This window comes from Barbus barbus (genome assembly GCF_936440315.1).
Source record: "Barbus barbus genome assembly, chromosome: 32".
Classification (NCBI taxonomy): domain Eukaryota; kingdom Metazoa; phylum Chordata; class Actinopteri; order Cypriniformes; family Cyprinidae; genus Barbus; species Barbus barbus.
Genome location: NC_136760.1, coordinates 21,823,150 through 21,845,907, shown reverse-complemented (window position 1 = coordinate 21,845,907; position 22,758 = coordinate 21,823,150). Strand labels below are relative to the sequence as shown.

The 22,758-nt window shown below is 40.1% G+C and overlaps 1 protein-coding gene across 1 annotated transcript in view; it reads left to right on the top strand.

The window, feature by feature from the left end:
• Window positions 1-16,220, top strand: part of LOC306852204 (BAH and coiled-coil domain-containing protein 1-like) — a 101,303-nt gene extending 85,083 nt beyond the window's left edge. Inside the window, exons 15-29 of the mRNA XM_079388887.1 lie at window positions 2,498-2,621; window positions 3,516-3,753; window positions 3,858-4,052; window positions 5,501-5,665; window positions 5,779-6,014; window positions 6,105-6,182; window positions 7,027-7,177; window positions 7,308-7,425; window positions 7,809-7,884; window positions 10,456-10,564; window positions 10,799-10,915; window positions 11,044-11,193; window positions 12,060-13,270; window positions 13,369-13,605; window positions 13,687-16,220. Of these exons, the coding sequence (XP_079245013.1) occupies window positions 2,498-2,621; window positions 3,516-3,753; window positions 3,858-4,052; window positions 5,501-5,665; window positions 5,779-6,014; window positions 6,105-6,182; window positions 7,027-7,177; window positions 7,308-7,425; window positions 7,809-7,884; window positions 10,456-10,564; window positions 10,799-10,915; window positions 11,044-11,193; window positions 12,060-13,270; window positions 13,369-13,605; window positions 13,687-13,896 (3,415 nt within the window). The 3' untranslated portion in view covers window positions 13,897-16,220. The remainder of the gene's footprint in view (window positions 1-2,497; window positions 2,622-3,515; window positions 3,754-3,857; window positions 4,053-5,500; window positions 5,666-5,778; window positions 6,015-6,104; window positions 6,183-7,026; window positions 7,178-7,307; window positions 7,426-7,808; window positions 7,885-10,455; window positions 10,565-10,798; window positions 10,916-11,043; window positions 11,194-12,059; window positions 13,271-13,368; window positions 13,606-13,686) is intronic.
• The last annotated feature ends 6,538 nt before the right edge of the window (window positions 16,221-22,758 follow it).

Below are 22,758 nucleotides of genomic sequence, written 5' to 3'. Positions count from 1 at the left end.
TTTTGTTTATGGTGACTAAGTTGCATTTGTCCATAGTAATACTAATTTCCATAATGACTTTTATTTACACAAGCAAATGACATATTTATATATAAATATAGATATTTTATTAATTTAATACCATTAAAAAATGTTTTGAGTCAGATTTTAGCACTGACTCATTAAATGGATAAAGTAACAGTGAAGACTTTTATGCCATGTTTATTAACAATAAATGTTGCTCTTTTCAAATCATCATTTCAAATCAGCATATTAGAATGATTTCTGAATAATCATGTGACACTGAAGACTGGAGTAATTAAAAAAATTCAACCGTTGGAAAATATTTAAGATATTCCGATATTTTAAATTGTATTAATATTTCACAGTAATATTGTTTTACTGTATTTTTGATTAAGGTAAATACTTGGTGAGCATAAAACTAATTTATGTATTCAAAGAAAATTATTTATTAAATATCTGTATTAAAATATATAATAAATTGTATAATATGTTTTTTATACTAATTACATTAAATTAATTTTATATATAATACTATAATATTTTTTCACAGGTAGTTAGTTTTATTTCACCTACAGCGCCAAGACATGAAAACAGACTCATGATGAGTCTGCTCAACCTTTGCAGATGTGTATTTGGCAACTTTAGTGAGCATTATGAACTATGTTACATTAGTTTAGAAAGTTGCAGTCTGCAAATCGAAATGACTTTTCACACACAAACATGTTTGTAGACCAGGGCTTTATGTTCTGTTGAGGCTTTTGGACCACGGTCTATGTTTTTCCACCCATCTGTCCTGGTCATGTGTCTGTGCTTCTCTGTCTCTGCGGGATCCTCCCTCCATCTCCAGATAAAGCAGGGGCTCTTTGTATTGAGGAGGAGGGCTGGGGTCTATGTGTTGGGGACACTGATTCTTTCTGACAGCACCGGCCAGAGTAAAGGGCAGACAGCCAGTGTTCAGACAGCTGAAAGGAAGAGTGGAACACAACGCAGCCAATGCTGGGCCTGTGCGGTGAATGTGTGTCTGTCTAAACGAATGCCTTCATGCTTGTATGCATCATATATTTCTGTCAGGTCTTCTTCTAATTGGATGAGTAATCCTGAACTATCACATGTATTTATTTTGTTTTGATATATTTATTCTTTGCATATGCATGCCAAACTAATCCTCTTCAACTTCATGCAGCCTTTTTATTTAGCTGCTAGTTGTATGGGAGGCCAAATGCTCCAAAAGTAGGACAAGACTGCGTTGTTCAGATGAACAAATTATTCAATATTTCATTATTCATTAATCAATTATTTTTATATTAATTATTAATGACAAATTGTGCATGTGCAACCCAGTGGGCAGTGCAGATTGGTTATGCACTGATCAATTTGGCCAGTGCTTCACTATTAGTGGGTCACACAAATAAACGGTACGCCCAGTTGGGACACACCATGCAAAACTGGTCCACTTTTATGTTGCAGAATTATATGATGTATACATTTCTGGCCAATAGGAACATGTGACATATAACCATTAACATCATACATGTCATTATGGTAAGTTGAGCGCAACTCAAAGAAACCGTACAATGCAGTTGCATAAATTGTAATAAACATTAAAACAATGAGGCAGTAAGTGATTTATGCATACTGTGGTGCATGCTGGGAAGGTCAAGTTAGTGATGTGGCACCACGATTAGCAAGAAAAATTAAAAATGTCTTCATGGCTTGACTTGGGAGTCACTTTGCGAGTGACTGACTATAGCTGTCTCTAGGACACAGAAGGGAGGCTGGAATTCACCAACCACGGCTTCCAACACTCACCTGCCAATCGTCTTGGTGACTGACGGGCCAGCTGATGTCTGCGCTGCCACCCCCCACCCCGAGCACCGACTAAGGCAGCCCGTAGCAGGGTTTGTAGCTGTCTGCTTCTCGGGAGTAAAAACACTGATGCTTACACACTGCAAAACGAGAGGCAGATCGCCGCAGAGCGAGTGTATGAGCCTTATTTCAGTGTAATAGGTCTGCTAGATGGTTGGCTACACACACACTCACTCACTCTCGTTGCCCTCCTGAAGGCCTGTGCATTGTGCTGCTTTGTGCAGGAACAGATGCATTGATATGGTAATAAAACAGAGAAGGGTTTTTTTATTAATGTAATGCTGGAATTCACAGCACCAAAACCATTGGCACGGAATGGAAAAGGAGTGAGCAGAGACGGAGAGACTGAGACAAGGGAGAGCGAGGAAAAAAGAACAAACAAAATTATGAGTGGGAGGTTGCTTTACCAGCACTTCTCTCAGATATTTCTCGGTTTGGCGTCAGATCCCAATTTTTCAAGCGTGCAGCAGGGAAGCAGGCCCCTGCCTCTCCATTCATCAAAGCCTGAAAAGAAGGTTATTAGAGAGCCACAGAGAGGGAAGGCAAGCCCTCCGCTCGCCTCTGATCTCTCCTTTTCATCCTTCGTTCTTCTCTCCCCTCATGAATACCTCTCTGTTGTGATGGACAGGTCGGCTGGAGCGGGGGCGGGGCCGGGCCTGCTTATGGCGGAGGACTTGACTGGAGGCGGAGACAGGAAGAGGAAGAAGAGAAGGATGACCAGTAGCCCTTACCACCATCTCAGTAGCACACAGGTTTGTAGCTAATCGATTCTAAATGGCTGAAAAAATGTCTTATGTTTTTGGAAATGTCATCTTAAATATGCTGTTATAAGCTGTTTTCTGTATGTTGGTTAGTTAGTTTTCTGTCTCGTGGTTAAATACATGTAAAAACAGAAAGACTTATCACATTTTAGCATTCAGCTAAATGCAAGAAGAGAAGAGTCACAACTGAGTGTGCAAATATGAATGTTGTCAGGTAGATGTTGAATGTATATTAAATAGTTAAGTGAATTCTTGCTGTTTTTTTAATCATCATCTTAAACTTTGCTATTATCATGACTCTCAACACTGCTTTCTCTCAGTTGGTCAGTTATTTCTTCTCTCACATGGTTAAAAACATATAAAGACCCATCACAATGTAGCATTCAAATAAATGTAAGAAAGAGACAAATCACAGTTTAGGATGCCAATATCACCATTATTTTATCGCTGTTGGTTAGTTTTTGCCAAACTTTCTTAGTGCATGTCAGATTATCAAATATAAAGTCCGTTCTTGCTGCTTTTTGAAATACCACCTTAAACTTTGCTGTTGTCATGATGCTTAACACTGTTTTCCGTCTATTGGTTTGTAGTTTTATGGCTTGCATGGTTAAATACAGGTAAAACATTAAAAACCCATTCAAATAAACTGAAGAAATGAGACCAATCACAATTCAGTTTGCCAAAATCACAGTTATGTCACCGTTGTTGGTTAGATTTTGAATGCTGATTTTGGACTATGAATTTTAGTGAAGGAGACAAACATTCGGTTATGACAAAATTAATTAAAATATTTAGAGAAGGATTGGTTGAGAAACATCGACACTTGTTGTAATAATGCAACTCAGTTTTGCCTTTGGTTGAATTCTCCTCGCCTCTTTGTTTCAGATGAAGGCTCACTGTAGGCCAAGAGGCAGGCCGAGACTGCTCAGCACTAAGTTTAAACAGAAAGCTTGCTCACAGCTGAAGCAGAAAGTAAAAGCCAAGCGTGGATCGAGACTGGTGAACTTGTTGTGTCACAGAGAAATCAATACACCAAGCGCCATTACAGAACATCTGTCCCGAGAGCGCAGTGGAAAAGAAGAACACACACACTGTAATAAAACTGGAGAGCACAGTGACACAGGTAAACATAATACATGCTAGATGCATAGGACAGGTATTGTAATTGCATTGATATTTAGATCACTTTAGATTAGTTTAGATTATTGTACAATTAATCTGTCCCAGCAGGCAGTGGGGCAGCAGTCCACCAGGGATCAGATGGGAAGGGGACTATGATGAGAAGAGGTGCAAGGTCAAAGGCCATCCTGAGCTCCTCACTAATGCCAACCCGAACTCAGCAGCTGCTATGCAATACAGCTGTGACCGATAGCAAGCTAGAAGCTACCGAGAAGGGCATCTCTCCCACTGACAGCGACACAGGTGAGTTATGGGCCGAGAGAGATGCATCCCACCATGACGATCAGCGGATCCTCTCATTTCCCTGCTCGACTGTCATGCCATTAAAAAAAATTTACGACACCTCCTCAGGCATGCATTGGCAAAACCCAAGCCGTAATGCTAGCCTGCGTCATGCTGTGTTTAGAATGCCACACCTACAGGGAAAAAAGAGATGCACTCCCTCCACCGCCCCGGTTCCGCTATGTTTTAGTCCACACTGCCTGCAAACACATTTCAGTAAGTGAACAAAGTGAAGATGAAATCATGGCGGTAATGAACGCTAATGTGAGCTACGCCTGCGGTCGAGCTAGGCGGTGTTGCCGCCGCTCTGTTAATTGCCCTGAAAGTTATCCTTTTCACATTTCACGAGCTTGCGAGAGTGTTGACGAGTGCCTTGTAAATGACAAGTGTGTCAGCACTGGGTTGACACCCGACACTGCTGCCACCGTGCCATCTCCGCTCTATGTGAGACACATAGCCCACAGACGGCATCTGCCAATATGTATCTGTGACACCCAAGCATGCGAGCATGACTTTGTGTGCGTACATTACAGGTCAAAAGATTTGGAATCACAAAGGTATTTGTATGTTTTTGAAAGAAATTCAAATTTAAGTGATCAAAAATACAGTACAAAATATAAAATGATTCAAAAACAGAGCTGTAGCTTTATCTGAATATCTTAATAAACTGACAGCTAGAATGAATAAGGTGTCAATAGTTATTTCTATTCATGTTACAAACTTATATCAAGAGAGCAAAATAATCACCTCTGGGGAAACTGGTAAAGTTGTAGGCATTGGGAAAACTGTTATTTTAAGGTTATTTATATCATAGTTATATAAATGAAAATATCATAGTTTATAATTAATTTTATTTTAAATATTAGTTTATTAGTTTTAAACGTTTTAGTTAACAGTGCTGAAAGTAAGCATATTAGTTTCAGAAAATGTTAATTGTATTTTCATCCTAGTGTTTTCATTCAGCAATTTATGTGTATTATTCCAAAATTCTTTGCAATGTTTAAAGAACAGAATTCATTTGAAATAGAAATGTAATCATTTGCCATTTTTGCTGATACTTGGTGAATTGAAATATCAATTTCTTTCAAAAACATAGTTTTATAGTGACTCCAAACCTGTGAATAGTCATGTATATGTGGCTGTAAACAGGAATCAGACACTTGTGGGAAGCAAAGGTCTGGTGGTCAAACCTGTCAGTGACTAGACTTCTCTGACCGCCACAGTTCCTGTGAACGTTGACAGTCACAGCCACATTTGGCACCCATTTCATGAACTTTGCTAAATATTGAATAAATCATACAGTGAGAAAAATCGTCAGGCTGCGTTCACCGTGACCGATTCAGATGCCCGCTGTGAACTGTAGTCCAGTCAAGATGTCAATGCATTCAATCGATCTATCATTTTCACAGAGGAGGAAGATGACGGCATCTATGACAGCGAAGAAGGGGCAGAGGGCATCAAGAATCTATCATCTAAAGAGCAACTGTCTGGAGTCGGCCGTCCTTCAAAGTGCTCCATCGTGAGGCTTGAGGCCAATCAGAAAGCCAAGAACAAAACGGAAAGACAAGGATTCGGTAAATGTTACATCCTTATTTAATTAGACAGCAGGGACTGACAGATATCACCTTAGTTCGCAAACACTAATTTTTCACTGTCACACTTAATGCTCTTTTTGTGTTCCCTTCAGGGTCTATGAATGTGCCCATCGCTAAAGAAGAGGTGAAGAGAAGGAAGGTCCCCTGTAGGCCGGCCCTGGTCAGTGCTGACCATAACCACTCAGAACTGGAGGAGGAGAGGAGATTGACTGGCCCCAAGTGGAGAGAGGGGTCAAGGGGGAACACTTTTGACCACACTAGGGTTCTCAAGACCTCACCTACTCCACGAGAAAAGACCACCAGGAAGAGCGCTGTGCTTCTTGGAAAGGTATATCTATGATTTGTAGCAATACTACAGCTACAAACAAGGCTCTATGGAGGTCTAACTGTGCTAACGTGCTCCCTATGGTTGTTTCAGAGGAAAAGCTGTTGGTTAGAAGCACTGTCGTCTCAGTATGATGACATCACTTGGAGAAGACGAATCAGAAACAAGCAGGTATGGAATGGTTCCCACTTTTGTTAAAAGTTTTTCTGGTTAGGCTAAGCTAGTTAAAACACCTAGTAGGCATCCAAAACACAAGGTTTACTGGTGAACAGCAATGCAAGGTACTTTTGAGCTTATTTATTAGAGTTCTAATGAAAGTTGTTGAGATCTAGCGAGGCTGCAGCGCCACATAGCGAATTACCCCCTAGTGGCCTAGATCTAGCTGCCTTGCCCTCTTGACACCCATAAAAAGTCATCCCTCCAAGAAGGATTATGCAATCTCGCGTGGTTTGTCCTGTCAGGGGTTCTCGTAAATCTGCTCACAATAAAGATAAGATGGGATCCGCCTGCTAATTCACAGGCTGAATCATACATTGTCTAAATAAAACAGTCAATAGTTTTGAAAGGATTTACACCATAGGCGTCAAGGCTGTCACCGTCGGCCTTTTGTGAAGTCATCAGCGAGGTATGCAAGGGGACTTTGCCCGCCTAATCAGCGGGCGGGGAAAATTCCCACTCCGCTCAAAGAGAGCAATAGCGAACAAAGACACGCATCATTCTTCACCTGGGCCTCACCCTAGAGACACACTTGTAAAATGAAAACCGAACAGCATCACCCCAGGTGACGAAACCTCCATCACATTAATATATGACAGCTTTTTTGAGCAATGTTAAGTACCGAGGGCTGTGCACAAGAATGGACCTGTTAAGGTACGAGAGGTTATGATATATTTGGATGGTAGTTTGAATGAATGTTGGAGCCCTGAATCACTCTCTCCGGGGCCATTATGAGTGTGTGAGTGTGTGTGTGTGTGTGCGTGAGAGAGAGACTCACATGCCATTTCGTGACTGTTAGCAGGCTAAGGGGCGAGCAGTCAGTCGTTTGCTGGAGAGCTTTGCTGCCGATGAGGGATTCCGGATGGATGACGACAGCAGCTTCTCAGAGGGAGAGGAAGAAGAAGAGGAGGAGGAGGAGGAACCAGAGCCAATGGGCAGTGCACTACCGGGTAAGATATATACTAACGGACATGCATAATGCTGTTACATTTGCATGCAACTGAATGCATGTTGAGATAAGATATGCATGTGGTAAAAGGAGGATGCCCTCTTACTTTAATCTGTCTTTGTCACAACCAGCCCTGCCCAACTGCATTCTCACCAAAGAAAACCTGAGGGACGGGCTGAAAGTGTTAATCTCAAAAGAGGACGAGTTACTGTATGCTGCCTATGTACATACACTAGACCTACCTGATATGTAAGACAACCACCCTGTATTTTCAATAAGGATGGATGGATGGGTGGATGGATGAATAAATACATATATAGATGGATGGATGGATGGTTGATGGAAGGATGGATAGATAGATGAAACGATGGATGGATGGGTGGAAGGATGTAGATATAAATACATAAATGGATTGAACATTAGATAGATAGATAGATAGATAGATAGATAGATAGATAGATAGATAGATAGATAGATAGATAGATAGATAGATAGATAGATAGATAGATAGATAGATAGATAGATAGATAGATAGATAGATAGATGGATAGATATAGAACGATGGATGGATGGTTGATTACATTCAGAATTTCAAATAATTAAAAAATCTTTCTTAATTTCTGTCTCTTCAGTTATAGTGTTGTTGTTGAAGGAGAGCGCAGAAACAGGCAGAGGATCTACTCTCTGGAGCAGCTGCTTCAGGAAGCGGTGAGACCCTTTAAAAAGCTTCTTCAGGGGACTCCTTCCCCTAAAGACCTCCTCCATCTTCCCATACAGGCCTTGGGTCAAACCAGCCCTTCAGGCCACCCTCACAGGCTCTCACAGAGCCCTTGTTCTCCCCCAAGAGCCCCATCAGCTCAAGGCTGGATCCAACCCAGCTCAGTGACTTTCTCTGCTAAAGCAGTTAAGAACATAGCATCTGGGGTTGTGTGAGTGTGTGTGCACTGATAGGCAGTTACTTAGCCATGAAGCATGTAAACTGCTATGATCAGTGTGTGAAGGAGTCTGGCTCAACTTTAGGCATTCTTTCACATTTGCGTCTTTTATTGCTTATTTTTTTATCTCATTGAGCATCAAATTAATCTGTAAGGGAAAATTTCAGCATCTGGTTGTGATAGAGAAAAGTAGACAACCCAAGGAACTCGCTAATACAGCCTTTTTTAGGCAGTACCCTTCATTAGCTGCTTCTAATGCGGTCCAGCAGACCATTAGATTCCTGCATATACAGTTTCACGTTGTGACTGTATATAACTGTTCCTTATTAGTTCTGCGTGGCCCCCCAGGAGGATGTACAGAGGAGCATGTTTTATCCGTTTTTTTTTATTTATCTTCTTATTTAGGAACATCTTTGGGGCTGAATTGCGGGTTACACTTACACGCATAGTTTGTCTAAGCCGACAGGGAAAAAGGGAGCTGATTACACACCGTAAACCAACAGCTTTTTGTTGGCATGCATTCATTTGAATACATTACATGCGTTACTTTTCTCATTCATCTCTCTCAGTATCATAGGCTGAAAAAAGGAGTCTCGCTGCCTAGGGACCGCCTATCGCAAGTTTTACCCACCCGTCCCCAGTTTCCCTCAAAGACGTATTAATGAGCATGCTCTGTGCAACTCTCAAATTCAGTACAGTACACAAAACATCTGAAGATAGCTCTTCTTGATACAATCCACAAGCTGCAACACAAAAAGCTCTTGATTGTTCACAAAATGCAAAACAAAGAAAGGAGGTTGTCATTTGTGTCAGTGTTGGATGCGATTGTGCCTAGTTGTGGGAGAGATAAAGCTGGGAGAACAGAAAGAACGAGAGAGCTAACGCTATATTCTCATTGAAGGCTAGCAGAGTAAAAGATTTGACATTGAACGCTACACTCTACTCCAACAAATTAGACTCGCCCATAAGCCTGCAGCATTGTTCCTATACATATGTTTGTGTATCAGCATTACTGGATCTAGAGTGGAATTACAAAACAAGCACAGCTCAGGTTTACATAAACTTGAACATGAAACCAAAATTCACCTTATTTTTTCCATAATTCAAATTAATTTTGTCTTGTCAATTTTGGTGTGTAAATCCCACTTTTACCAATCCATTACCAATGGCTAAAATCTTTTTTTTTTTAAGATGACTATTGACTTTGAAGGGACAATCCAACCAAAAATTTAAATGAAACTCATCTTCAACTCACAACTCATTGTTTTAATGCTTTATGCATATCTTTTTTCTGCAAAACCCAGAAGAATATTTTGAAGAATGCTGGTAATCAAACATTTTTGGTTTCCATTTACTTTCATTGTATTTTTGTCCATACACTGGAAGTCAATGGGAATTGAAACGGTTTGGTTATCAGTATATCAAGTATATCAAAATATCATCTTTTATCTTCTGCAGAAGAACGTTTAGAATGTATTACTACTTTATTACTCACCATTTTCTCTGGATCCTGTCATTTCTACACATGTGAATTATATATGTAATAACTGTATTCAAACAGGTTGCCTAAGCATTCCCCATTTGCCATTGGTCAGATAAACACATAGTCCTGCCCCAAAAGCATGTCATTGGTTGAAACAATATTTGGGCAAGATGGCACACTAGCAGTGTTTTAAAAGGGACTACAATTGTTTATACTTTTCAGGGGAATCAACCTACAAAAAAACTTTAATGAAACACAGCTAGCCACTAGCATTAGCCCCCCCCCCCCCCCCCCCAGTGCAGTGATACCTCCTTTTTCCTGTGCTGCTTTCAAGACATCTTATCAGTCGTTTGCTTCCAACACAACTACCTGCATATCCTGGGCAAAAAGTTCCCAGATCGCCGTTTGCTCTATTTGTCAGAAAGGCCGTATCTACAGCAGACCCGTTTGAACTGGGCCTGAAAGAGCCCTCAGTGCATGTGCTCTGTGTAGTGGGAGGGGAGCTGGTTGACTCACAATAAAGTCATCGATTTAGGCCTTTTACACCTCTCTGCTCTTTTATTCCATTATTTCAAAGAAGACATCCCATTCAGTGCTGCTGATTTTCTCTCTTTTTATTCTAGTTCAGTATTAGAAAGTGTCTGTGGGAACAAAATCAAACAACAGCGTCTCTTGAGAAAGGTATACCCATGGTTGTAATTGCCTTAAGGGGAGGGCCTCAAAGATATCTATGCTTTTGCAAAGTGGACGTGCTTCATGTTCTTCATGTGTGCCTTTTAACTAAATCAACTTGTTATGCTTGATAAGCTGCCTGTCTGCGAGATATGTAGGTTAATTTTTAAAGTCATCCATGTGTTTCAGGTTTTAGATGTGCAGCCTGAGACGGTGGAAATTCTGACGGCTGGAACAAGAGTGTGCGCTTACTGGAGTGAACGTTCCCGCTGTCTGTATCCTGGATATGTCCGTAAAGGTGAGATAATTCTCACGTGCAAACACACACACACCGTCTACACTCAAAAGCAACCTAGATACCCATCACCTATAATGTTGCTTTTTTCATTATTTCTTGATATATAAGGATTAGAAAGTCAACATCTTTTTTTGAATCCATATCTAAAATAGTCCCAAATATATGATAACATTTTTAGCATTACTAATCATTAATGTTTTTGGGTTCAGAGCTGTATGTTTGTGTCTTCCACAGGAAGTCCAGGTGAGGAACAGAAGGAGGGCTGCATCATGGTAGAGTTTGACGATGGAGACCGGGGATGGATTTCTCTTTCGAATATTCGCCTGCTTCCGTCAGGCTACCAAATCCACTGTACGTTTCTGCAGATAAACACATTTCATCTCCAGTATAAACAAAGAGTCTCGTGTTTAGCAATGCTCGACATTGTGCCAAGTTTCCATGCTTGTCATTAAGCCTGTGGCATTGTTGATGGTTTGCAGGTGCAGAGCCATCACCAGCCCACCTGGTCTCACCTAGCTGCCGGAGAAGGAAGACCTCCACTCAAGAGAAGATGACTCAACAGGTTGATGTGTCCTCAGAGTGTTCCATTAACGCAGAGCCCAGGAAGAATTTTGTGAAAGCCAAGCCAGGTGCGAGATGACAGCTGCAGTATCCACATTCTTACGGTTTCCCAAATTCCACATTGGTTGGATTAAAACTATTTTGGTTTACACATTTTAAACCGATGCTTTTTGCATTCTAAGATTAAAATCTCTCATAATTCACATATATCCCTAAAGTGTTATGTTTAACCTATAATGAAAGAGATAAAACATGTTGTTTCAAAGGCACTTTAAGAAATATATATCAAACAAGATTCCACAACAGGTTTTTGTGATTTTTACACACTGATCACAAGGACTGTCAAGGAAACTTGCTGGGTAGATGTTTCTCAACCTGTTTGTCCCTAAGGACACGCTTAACTACTTTTCTTGGTTCTTGTTCCTGGAACTGACACTCCCAAAAAATTATTTATTTAATGTTTGTCAAGAGCCCTAAAAGTCTTATCAGATGTAAAATTGGATAATCTGTGTAAATGCGAGAGAAGAAAAAAAAAAGTTTGCTCTTGACTTTAAGTCACCCTGTGCAATTAACACATCAGCATTGATGAGATCAGTGTTTGGTTGACTAATAGAATGAGACGTATTTGACTTAACAAATGGATGAGGGAAACTGGCGTCAAGGTTGAACGCCACTTAACTATAGAGTCTAACTTAAAGCCCTGAACTACCGGTCCAGCAGCTCTAACTCATCAGATGTTATCTGCAAAAATACAACAACATGGAAGCATCAGATGTTCCGCTGTCAGGCATATCTGTTTGTATCTTTTTTTCTCTAAGGGGCTAAAGGTAGTATGGTAGTAACAGAGCTTGGAAAATGCAAATAAGTGAGCATTGATGGAACAGTTATTTTCCTACATCCCCATAGCAATACCTTTGTTTGTCTCCCTCAACAGGAAGGCCCAAATCCGTCAATGCATCATCAAAGAGCTGTGCATCTGAGAATGTGAGTAAAACTGCTTCCCCTCTTCTTGGCTGGCCGGTTACTGCCATGTCCAGGAGGAAACCCTCCATGGATTTGTTCCAATTTAATGGGTTAACAAAGAAAGCTCTAAGGGGAAAAGAGTCAGACATGTTCCCCTTACTTAGCTCCACCATGACCACTCCAGCCAAAGGCATCTTCAGCACTTCCTTTGAGGTGGACTCCTTCAGCAGCATTGCGAATGGTTGTACTTCCTTTGGAAATCAGCAGTTGGCAACAGGTCTGCCTCTTAGTCACAAAGGCGTCCCTGGTTTACGGGGTAGAAAGTCAGGAGACAGGAAGGAATTTCTGGTCAAACTGGACCATGAAGGGGTAACATCCCCCAAGACTAAGAATGGAAAAGCATTGTTGCTTCTTGGAAACCCAGAGGTACAAAGAGGTGGACGGATGGAAAAGGGCTTTGGAGCCAAAGGAATAGGAGAACTGACCTCAACAATGGGCTACTCCCAGTCCGCTCATCTAGTCAAAGATGCCAAAAGGAACAGTTGCCATCTTCTCAAAAGTTCCTCAGACATGCGTAAGCACCCTCAGGGTCTCGGGCTTAGTGAATATGCAGAATATGGGCCAAACTGCCACAGCGACTGCCTAAGCTCCTATTCAGATATGGATGAAGATGAAGATGAGGAAGAAGATGCTAGAAGGGCGGCAATGCGCACCTCTGGACGCTTTCTGTCTCGTCTTTCTGTTTCGTCGTCATCCTCAGGGTCCTCCAGCGCGTCTTGTTCAGGTTCATTGTCCAGCTCTAGCATTTGTTCATCTGACAATGACTCGTCCTATAGTTCGGATGAAGAAGAGGCATCACGCCTTCTGCTTCAGGGTTGCCTTTCTTCTCATCATACATTGCTCCAACAACAGCAGCATCCTGAGCCTCCGACCGCCCCACCACGACACACTTTTGGAGCCAAAACTATGACTATCTCTAATTCAAAGACCGCAGTCAATAGTAGTACAGGAAAACCTCAGAGGAGAAAGGAGATTGCCAACAACTCGTCCTCTGTACGACAGTCCAAATCTTCCAAAGACTTCTCTAAAAAACAGAAGATACCATCTTCAGAGGGTCCACCCAACTCATCCGCATTCATGCCAGGGCGGCAGCTGTGGAGGTGGTCTGGGAACCCCACTCAGGTAATTTCCTGTCCTGATTTTCCTGTTTTAATGCCAGTCCAAAATGGACGGTTGTAGTTTCTGAAAGAGTCCCTTAAACTTCACTTTCTTGTCATCAGAGACGGGGTTTGAAAGGAAAAGCTCGGAAGCTCTTCTACAAGGCCATCGTTAGGGGGAAAGACACGGTCCAAGTTGGCGACTGTGCAGTTTTCCTCTCGGCTGGTCGGCCGCATCTCCCCTTCATTGGTCGCATTGAGAGTCTTTGGGAATCCTGGTCCAGCAACATGGTGGTCAAAGTAAAGTGGTTCTACCACCCTGAGGAGACCAAGCTTGGAAAAAGGCACCGGGATGGGAAGGTACAGCAGAGGTCTTGTTTGGTTTTGATTGATTTCAGGTAGATATTGCGTACCTAACCTATTTTTCTTCTCTCTTCACAGCATGCCTTGTACCAAAGTTCCCATGAGGATGAAAATGACGTCCAAACCATCTCCCATAAGTGCCAGGTAGTAAGCCGAGCTGAATATGAGCGTCTGAGCCGTATTAGAAAACCAAACAGCAACAGTCAAGATCTTTACTACCTGGCTGGAACCTACGACCCCACCAGTGGCCAACTGGTGACGGCTGAGGGAGAGTCGATCATCTGCTAACGTTAGAAAATGGCTGAAAGCACTACTGAAATCGTGAGATACAAGAAATGGCTGATAATCAGGCCAGTCTTACAGAACTAGCATGATGTGGAAAGCGATTGTAACCCACAACCATGGGTTTCTGCAGCCACTTTCATCTCTACTTTGGAGTAACAGTATATTATTGAACGGATCGTGGGGAGGACAACTCGCGGTGACCGCTCTGTGAAGGTTCCACAGACATGGAATGATTTTTTTATCTTTTAGTGAAAAAGGCACTGGACTCGTTCAGAGTAGGATATTTCGACTGACAAACATGAATTGGCGCTGAAAAACACTGACTGTGTTTTTGGATTCGTGGAAAGTTCTTTGCGAAAGATCTTCACTGGTCAAACACGTCAAACTGATGTCCCCAGGACTTTTTGATATCCCAGCAGGACCAAATACACTGTTACTTTGAGCTGTGGTATGATCTGTTTGTTTGTATGTTTGCGTGAGAGGAGATGTGAATGAGAGGGTAATTTTTTGCCGTATGCAAATATGTGAACAACCATGTTTGTATGTAGAGATCAGCCACAAAAAAAGACAAACAAAAGAAACAGGAATGGGTGTTAACCTGGAGATTAGAGGCCTAACTGGTGTTTTAAATTGAATGATGCTCTCATATGTGTGCAGTCTAATGACCTCTTTTGGCAATACCAGGGATTTTTTTATTGTTCTTTTCTCGTTCATTTTGGCGCTAATGTCAATATATTAATAAGTCGGTTTATGAGCAAACAAAAAACAAACGCAGACAAAAAACAAAAGGAATGATTTTTCCAGTCAAGCCATACACTTCTGTACCTCTTGCGTATCTTTTCATTCAGGTGTATAGTTGTACAATTGATTTATTTGATGTGTGTAAATATATAAATATATATTAAAAACTACAAACTGTAAATATAATATAAATGAAGAGAGAACTCTATTTCTCTTTATTGCTATTGATTGTGTTATTTTTTTTAAATGAAATAACTCTTCTGATTGGGAGGATTGTTTTGGGGACAGGCATGATTTGGGAGACCTTAGTTACTGAATACCCTCTTCACTGTTGTATAGGAGGGAAGGGAGGGTTGGGAGACGTTCTGCTCATGGAGCAAACGCTAGAACTGACACAATGCAGTCCAGTCAGAGGAAACAGGCTGTCTGTGTTCACTCTTTCATCTTTTCTTTTGGAGTTTGATTTTGGCTCAAAAAGAATGGTTTGTTTCTATTGCATTTCATCGTCTTTGTGTGATTTAATTAGTAACAATTTGAGCAAAAGGCTAACACTCCGTAGTTAAAAGTGCCAGGTCCGTATAGCACATGTGGAGGTGGTTTTACCATCCGGAAATTCATTTTAAATACTGACTGAAGGAATCTGGCCTCCAAAATGTCAAACCAAAGTATGTCCTTGGAATTACTATACTTCCAGCTGCAATAAATATGTAGACTGAATCATAAACAAGGGGCACTTGCAATGTTTTTGCCTGATGTACTTTAGATGACTGACAACTACATTTGCAGATAACTTTTTAAATGCGTTTGTGTTTGAAAACAGCTGAAATATTGCTCTCACAATATTTCAGCAATGTTGTAGCAAAGTGTGGGCCAAGGATTTTATGTCTGCAAGGAGTGGGTATGGAAATGCAAAGCGTAAACAGACGCTTCCAGCACTTGAAGCCTCCTGCTGTCCTGTGTCACGTGATCATGAAGGACAATCATAACCTGTAAGTGAAGGCAGTTTAAAACAGATCTAATCTAAAATATTGCCTCTTGTCACTTTTTCTTCCTGCTTTGCCAAAAATTCTTCTGTTTGTTTGTTTTTTTCTTCGTTTTTCCATTGTCAACGTTGTACTCTTATTTGTTCAATATGCAAGCCTGTACAGATTGTTCCGTGTTGGAATTGTGAAAAAGGACAGATATGCCTTTCAATCCTAAAGGATGACTTACTTTTTTAAGGACATTGTTGCTGTTACACTGCAGAAGCTAAAGCTTTAAGAAATCTGATGTGAAAATAAATATAATGTCACTTTCTGGGTCTATAAAAAAAAAGAAAAAGAAAAATTGTATTTTTGTAAACAAACACTGGATTCAACGCTTGATATGGTAGCACTGGCACCACCAGCGTGCCAGGAAGTTGGCCAAGCCTCAAAGGAAATAGAATCATTGTGTAACCTGAATTTGAGACCCACTTGGAACTGATTTTTACGGTGAATGTTCTTTTTGACCTTGTGGGGAATATAACTCTAAGATATTTCCACTGTTAAAACATGTTATTTATCTTAATTTTATTGCATTCGTGTTGCATTTAATTAAAAAAATTCTAAATTACCATGCCTCATGTATTTTCTTCAAGCTTGTTTGATACATGTATACTGAAACCTTTGATTTACTTGAATGTATATGCATATTATATTAATGTCTTTGCACCTTAATCTAATTAACTGTCTGCAAACACCAAATAATGTTAAAAATTATATTTTGAAAAGTGGTCCAGAGTATCGACTGATCTGTTGTTGTTCAGTTTGAGCACAGCAGTTTTGCAGCAAAGAGCAGACAGCTGGCTAACTAAGGTCATGAACACATGCAGGTCATTTTCCTCCACTACCCTTTTGAGAATGGAGAGATAAAGAGAGAGAGATGTACAGAGGAGAAACAGAGGACGTGGAAAAATATAGAGATATACTGTAAAGTCTGCAAACAATGCTACACTACAAATTTGACGGGTAATTCTGCAGGGAATAAAAAAGCTTGAATACTAAAACTGATTCAACCTGGGTGAATGTCAAGAATATGTCATGTGTCACTTTAAAATCAACAGAAAGAAATAAAATATTGTGTATAAAGGAAATGAATCACGCTTAATTAAAAATGATTTACATTGTAACATTTTCATGAAAATTACACAATTTCTTGAAAAAAATATCTTTTGATTTTCTAGGGTGAAAAATTACTTGCACATACAGCATTTGTGTCGATTCACTCACCTACACTAGAAATAAAGGCTCTTTGTAGCACCTTAGGAACAGCAAAATCATTTTTTACTTGGCTTTATGGTTTTCTGGAGATTAAAAAAGGTCTTGATGTTGGGTTAGGCTATAGGTTCTTCAGTTCATTGTATTGGTTCCGGACAAATTAAGCCTTTCAGGTTTCTTTGAAGCACTATAGAAAGCTTTCAAAAGAGCCACTTAAAAAAAATTCATATGCATCACACAGTAAAACCATTTTGAAAGTTTTGTGTGTGTGTATGTGTAATGTAATTGTATTATGCACACCTTCACAATGCAGGAAGAAGATGGCTTGTTCACAAAGCTAAAAGTGCAACCAGTAGAAGATTGCTCTGTATCCTGTGTGTGATTTACGTTCTTGATAACTCCTTATTTTTGGAAAGGGGCTTTTTCCTTAGCAAAACAATGAGTGAAAACAGGTTGTTCTGATGAAGCTTCTTGGAGACACCAGTATTCAAAACACAGCAGGAACACCTCACTTTTTTTTCTTTTCTTTTTTTTGCTGCCGTTTCATGTCTAATTGTATTTCCTCAAAGTTATCTTATGTGTTAAGTCAGAAAAAAAAGAAGAAAATATTTTTACATTTTATACTGTATACACTACCTGTCAAAAGTCTGGAATAATTAAGATTTTTTATGTATTTAAAAGAAGTCTCTTATACTCATCAAGGCTGCATTTATTAGGTTAAAAAAAATACAGCAAAAATAGTTATAAGATATTGTAATGTATTTTAAAATGTAATTTATTCCTGTGATTTCAAAGCTGAATTTTCAGCATCATTACTCCAGTCTTCACATGATCTTGTCACATGATCTTTCATAAATCATTCTATAAAATCGATAAAATCAGTTCTCCTTATCCCTTCTAATAATAATTTATAATTGATGTATATTAGGAAAAGCTTTTGTAGAATCAGCAGGGGTATTTTTTCAGTAACTGTCTCTTAACCTTTATTTTCAGGCAAGGTTTCTGTGTTTGCCATGTCACCTCGGTGAGAAAGGAAGGTTTGGGATGCTTGTGACTACTTTAGTACTGGAGGGAGAAGCTGACCCGAAGAACCGGAGTTAATGAGCACACATCAGTCAAACCCGGATCCGGAGGCCCATTCATGCATCAGACGCATGTGACCACTGAGGGAGGAATGTTTTAGCTGTGTGTTCACTATAAAGGCAGTTTACGTTTACAGTATCTTGTGGACAACACTTCAGAATTCGATCATGTTTAGCTCACTGACACGAATACTGACACAAATAGACAAATATTCTGTTTTTGCTTGCTATATCAGATACGGCCGGCTATTCCAGCAACTCGCTGAACCTGAAACTTGAAAACCTGAAAGAGTAGAAGCCAGACCGTGTCAATGCCACAGTGTGTTTTTCTAAGAGAAGGCAAATATCTACACCTCATAAATGTCCTGTCCTCAGCATGACCTCTTCTGGCCCGCCTGCTGAGTGGCTCTCAGGAAGACGACAGGAGAGTGTGTGGAGCGGGATGGGGTGGGATGGGGGTTTGGCATTCTGAATGAGGTGCTGGTGGGGAGACGGAGAGCGCACACAGACCCCTCCTATGGTGGGGTTGGTTTGAAGGTCCGAGGGCTCATCCATCATGCAGTGTCATGCTGCTCAAGGGTCCCAAACCTGTCGGTGTGTGAAAGGCCTGAGCAGAGAGCAGACACATACATGGAGATGTGTGTGAGAGAGACAGTCTAACCTGATACTGCTTCAGCAGTACAAATACACCACAATTTGCCATGCCAGTAAAGCATATTAAAGTACTGAGAGACAGAAAGAGTGCTGAACAATGAAAAAGTGTCTTTATTAATGGAAATCAAGGACTGTTATGTATTGGCAGCACAGCCTGTGTCTAGATACCTGGTGGATGATAAAATGGGTTAATAAATTAACTTGGAAGAGGGACCCCATTGTTATTTAAGGTACATGTTTCTTGAGCACAAATCATCATATTAGAATGTTTTCTGAAGGATCATATGAGACTGAACACTGGAAGAGTGGCTTACCTTTGTCATCAAAAGAATAAGGTGCAGTTTAAAGTAGGCCTATATTAAAATGCAAAACAGTTACTTGAAATTGTAACAGTATTTCACATATTACTGTTTTTACTTTACTTTTTGATCAAATAAATGTAGACTAGCGTGCATAAAAGACTAATCATTTTGAATAATAATTTTTGAAAGCTGCCAAGTTAGCTGGAATGGCTTGTTTGGTTTGCTTTGATAAAATATACTGCTTAATTTTGTTGCAATTCAGATAAGTGCAGATACTAGGCAGATAAATAACAGTGCTCAAGCTAACATACAGAAAAGCAGACACTGAGACAGTAAATGAGATTTATGTACAAATTATCCCATCAGGCTCCTGTAATCAGAGCATCCAGAATATTTAGGGATTTAAGAATTGAATTTAGCAATGGCACAGGGAGAAAAACATGAACATATGTTAGATTGCTAAACTAGAGGGGGGAAAAAATCCTCTTTATATTGTCTGTCAACACGCTCTATAGCTTAACAATATTTGCAACAGTGACTTTCAGTGTCTTTGTGTGCTCCCAGAATACCTCATGTGCATATCCATAAACTGCTAACTCTCTAAATCCACTATCCACCTGCCACTTATCACTTCTGACATTTACTGAATTTCTGATGCACTGGATTTGAAGACGCCTTTAACCTGGAATTACACAGGATTAGGCTGTTTCCTGAACAGATATACTGGCAAAATCTTCTCTAATGCTGGAATAGACATAATTTCTGTGGTGTAATACAAACGTGATCTGGAGTTATTTGCTCATATTTGACATTAAGTTGTGTGTATGTGTGGAGACTCAGCTGTATTTCCTATCATTAAATATTAACAGGGTTACAGAGGGGCTTCTGCTGTAAATCAGTTTTACTGTCTTTTAGTTTATGTTGGCAGTGACAGACATGTGAATATTTGGCGTTATCTACAGATCCTTTTGTTGACCCAACAGAAACGCTTGTGAAGGACAAGATGTCTTCAGCTGTACATCACCAGAGTTTATAAGTAAGAAGAACATGTTAGGTTTTAAATTTAAGCCATATACTTAAAAAAAAAAATTTAAAACTAAAACAGCCTAAGCTTGTTTGCTGGTCTTTACTGGTTTAGGATGGTCTTACAGCCTGGACAAGCTGGTCTATCTGGTTGCCAGGCTTGGTTTAGCTTGTTTTTCAGATGAAAAGTACACAAAAATCCTCTAAAAGGGCCAACAGACAAACCTGATCAGGCTGGAAGGCCTGCTTAGGCTGTTTTAAGATGTTTTTTTCTGCAGAAAAAGTAATTGGAGTGCTATTGAAAGTAATGTTTCCCAACACTACATCACTTTTTCTAACACCCTTTCCATTCTAAATTCGATGCACCTTTCTATGAGCCACGTGTGTAAATGAATGGCTGTCAGCTGCATAAAAGTGCTGGCTATGGTAATCCAGACCAATGCCGCAGAGGTTGAGGAGGGGGATTAAGGGCATGGAACCCATCCAGCTCACCCCATCTATCCCTCTTACAGCCGGGGCCCCTGTGCACACAACATATCCATCCATAGCACATTCAGTGTGCACTTTCAGGTCAATGTGTGGAACGACGTGCCAGCGATTATATTGCACTCTGCCCTTGCGCAACACTGCATTTGTTGATGGTTTTTTTTCCTTGTCTCTATCTTTTCCCCCTTTGGTTAATGCTTGCTATGCCATTGTGAGACCCTCTCAGTTTTTCACATGAGATTTGCCTGTAAGTCGGGATAGAGCAGTGGTTCTAAACAGGTTTTGTTTATATCGGAGTGATGACCAGTGTTATTACTGTTAACTAAAACAATTACAGATTGTTTTCATTAATTGAAATAAAGATGAAATAAAATGAAATATAAATATTAGATGAAAAACTTTTTTTTAAAGAAATGTCACAATAGAAACTGAAATAAAGTTGAAGTTACTAAAACTGAAACAAAAATAATATGAAACTAGTATTTGAAATATTTGAATATTTAAAGCTACAGTCAATTTTTGAACAAGTACATAACCAGCCAGTGTTCAAAACCTTAGCCCGATTCACAACGGTAAGATTATAGTAATGTTTTCTAATTTGAGTGGTACTGCTAGAAATTTGTGGGAAATTCCAGTATGACACAGAGTCATTATGTCATGTCTGTAAACATGAAGAAGGCATCCCGGCTAATAGGCTATATCATATGTGAGGATGCTGCAGGTGGCGGATCGTTTATAGCCTTTTCTCGCAGCAGCTGGAATGATTAAATGTATCATTTTGATGGGTTGTAATCCAAAAAGGTTTATGTGTTTATGAAAAACAAGTGACTTAAATTAGATTATATTAGATTGTACAGAAACTGAAATCTATTACTTATAACCATATGTGACCCTGGACCACAAAACCAGCCATAAGGGTCAGTTTTTCGAAATTGAGATTTATACATCAACTGAAAGCTGAATAAATAAGCTTTCAATTGATATGGTATTGTTATGTTAGGACAATATTTGGCTGAGATACAACTATTTGAAAATCTTGAACCTGAGGGTGCAAAAAATCTAAATATTGAGAAAATCACCTTTAAAGTTGTCCAAATGAAGTTCTTAGCAATGCATGTTACTAATCAAAAATAAAATTTTGATATATTTACAGTAGGAAATTTACAAAATATCTTCATAGAACATGATCTTTACTTAATATCCTAATGATTTTTGGCACAAAAGAAAAATCAATCATTTTGACCCATACAATGTATTTTTGGCTATTGCTACAAATATACCCCAGCGACTTAAGACTGGTTTTGTGGTCCAGGGTCACATATTTCAGTTTTATGTACAATAGTACATAAGTTGCACAAGCCACGATTAATGTTATCTCATTACTTGCAATTCATTTTGTTTTCTGCCCTGTCTGACCTACGAGTTGAGAACCATTGAGGTAGGTTTGTTTCTTATATGTAAAGCTGAAATATAAAGAGAAGGGTGTCATTTAAAACAGTAACAGGACTCCCGGGTTCATCGCCCTGAAATGATCTGATAGACACTTCAGTGCCGCCTGACTCCAGGTGAACCAGTTTTACTGTGGACATTTTATTGGGGTATATTTGAATCCACACCCTGTAAATCCTATTTAAGATGTAGCAGGTGAATGTGTCAGTGTGAGGCAGACAGTTTTTGCGATCTGTGTTTATAAATATAAGTTCACCTGCTGTTTCCAAGGCAGAGTAAGGCTCTTGGCAAGACCACTTCTGTAACACCCACAAACTCTAATTTATCAGTATGTGTGCGTATGCTCAAACCACACTGGTTTTTCACCTGCACAGTATCCATCAGGAACCTGAGACTGTCCCCCTCTAAACACCCCGCACCCAGTATGTTTTCCATCATAACTCCTTCCAACAGCTCTGATAATAAAAAGCATATATAAATATATACATCCACCTGCTGTAAACATCATGCCTACTGCATCTTTGTGGGGAAGTCGTGGCCTAATGGTTAGAGAGTTGGACTCGTGATCCAAAGGTTGCAGGTTCGAGTCTCCGGCCGGCAGGAATTGTAGGTGGGGGGAGTGAATGTCCAGCGCTCTCTCCACCCTCAATACCACGACTGAGGTGCCCTTGAGCAAGGCACCGAACCCCCAACTGCTCCCCGGGCGCTGCAGCATAAAATGGCTGCCCACTGCTCCGGGTGTATGTTCACGGTGTGTGTGTGTTCACTGCTGTGTGTGTGCACGTTGGATGGGTTAAATGTAGAGCACGAATTCCGAGTATGGGTCACCATACTTGGATGAATGTCACTTCACTTCACTTTACGTTGACTTTATGTTAGCAGGTGGGTCGC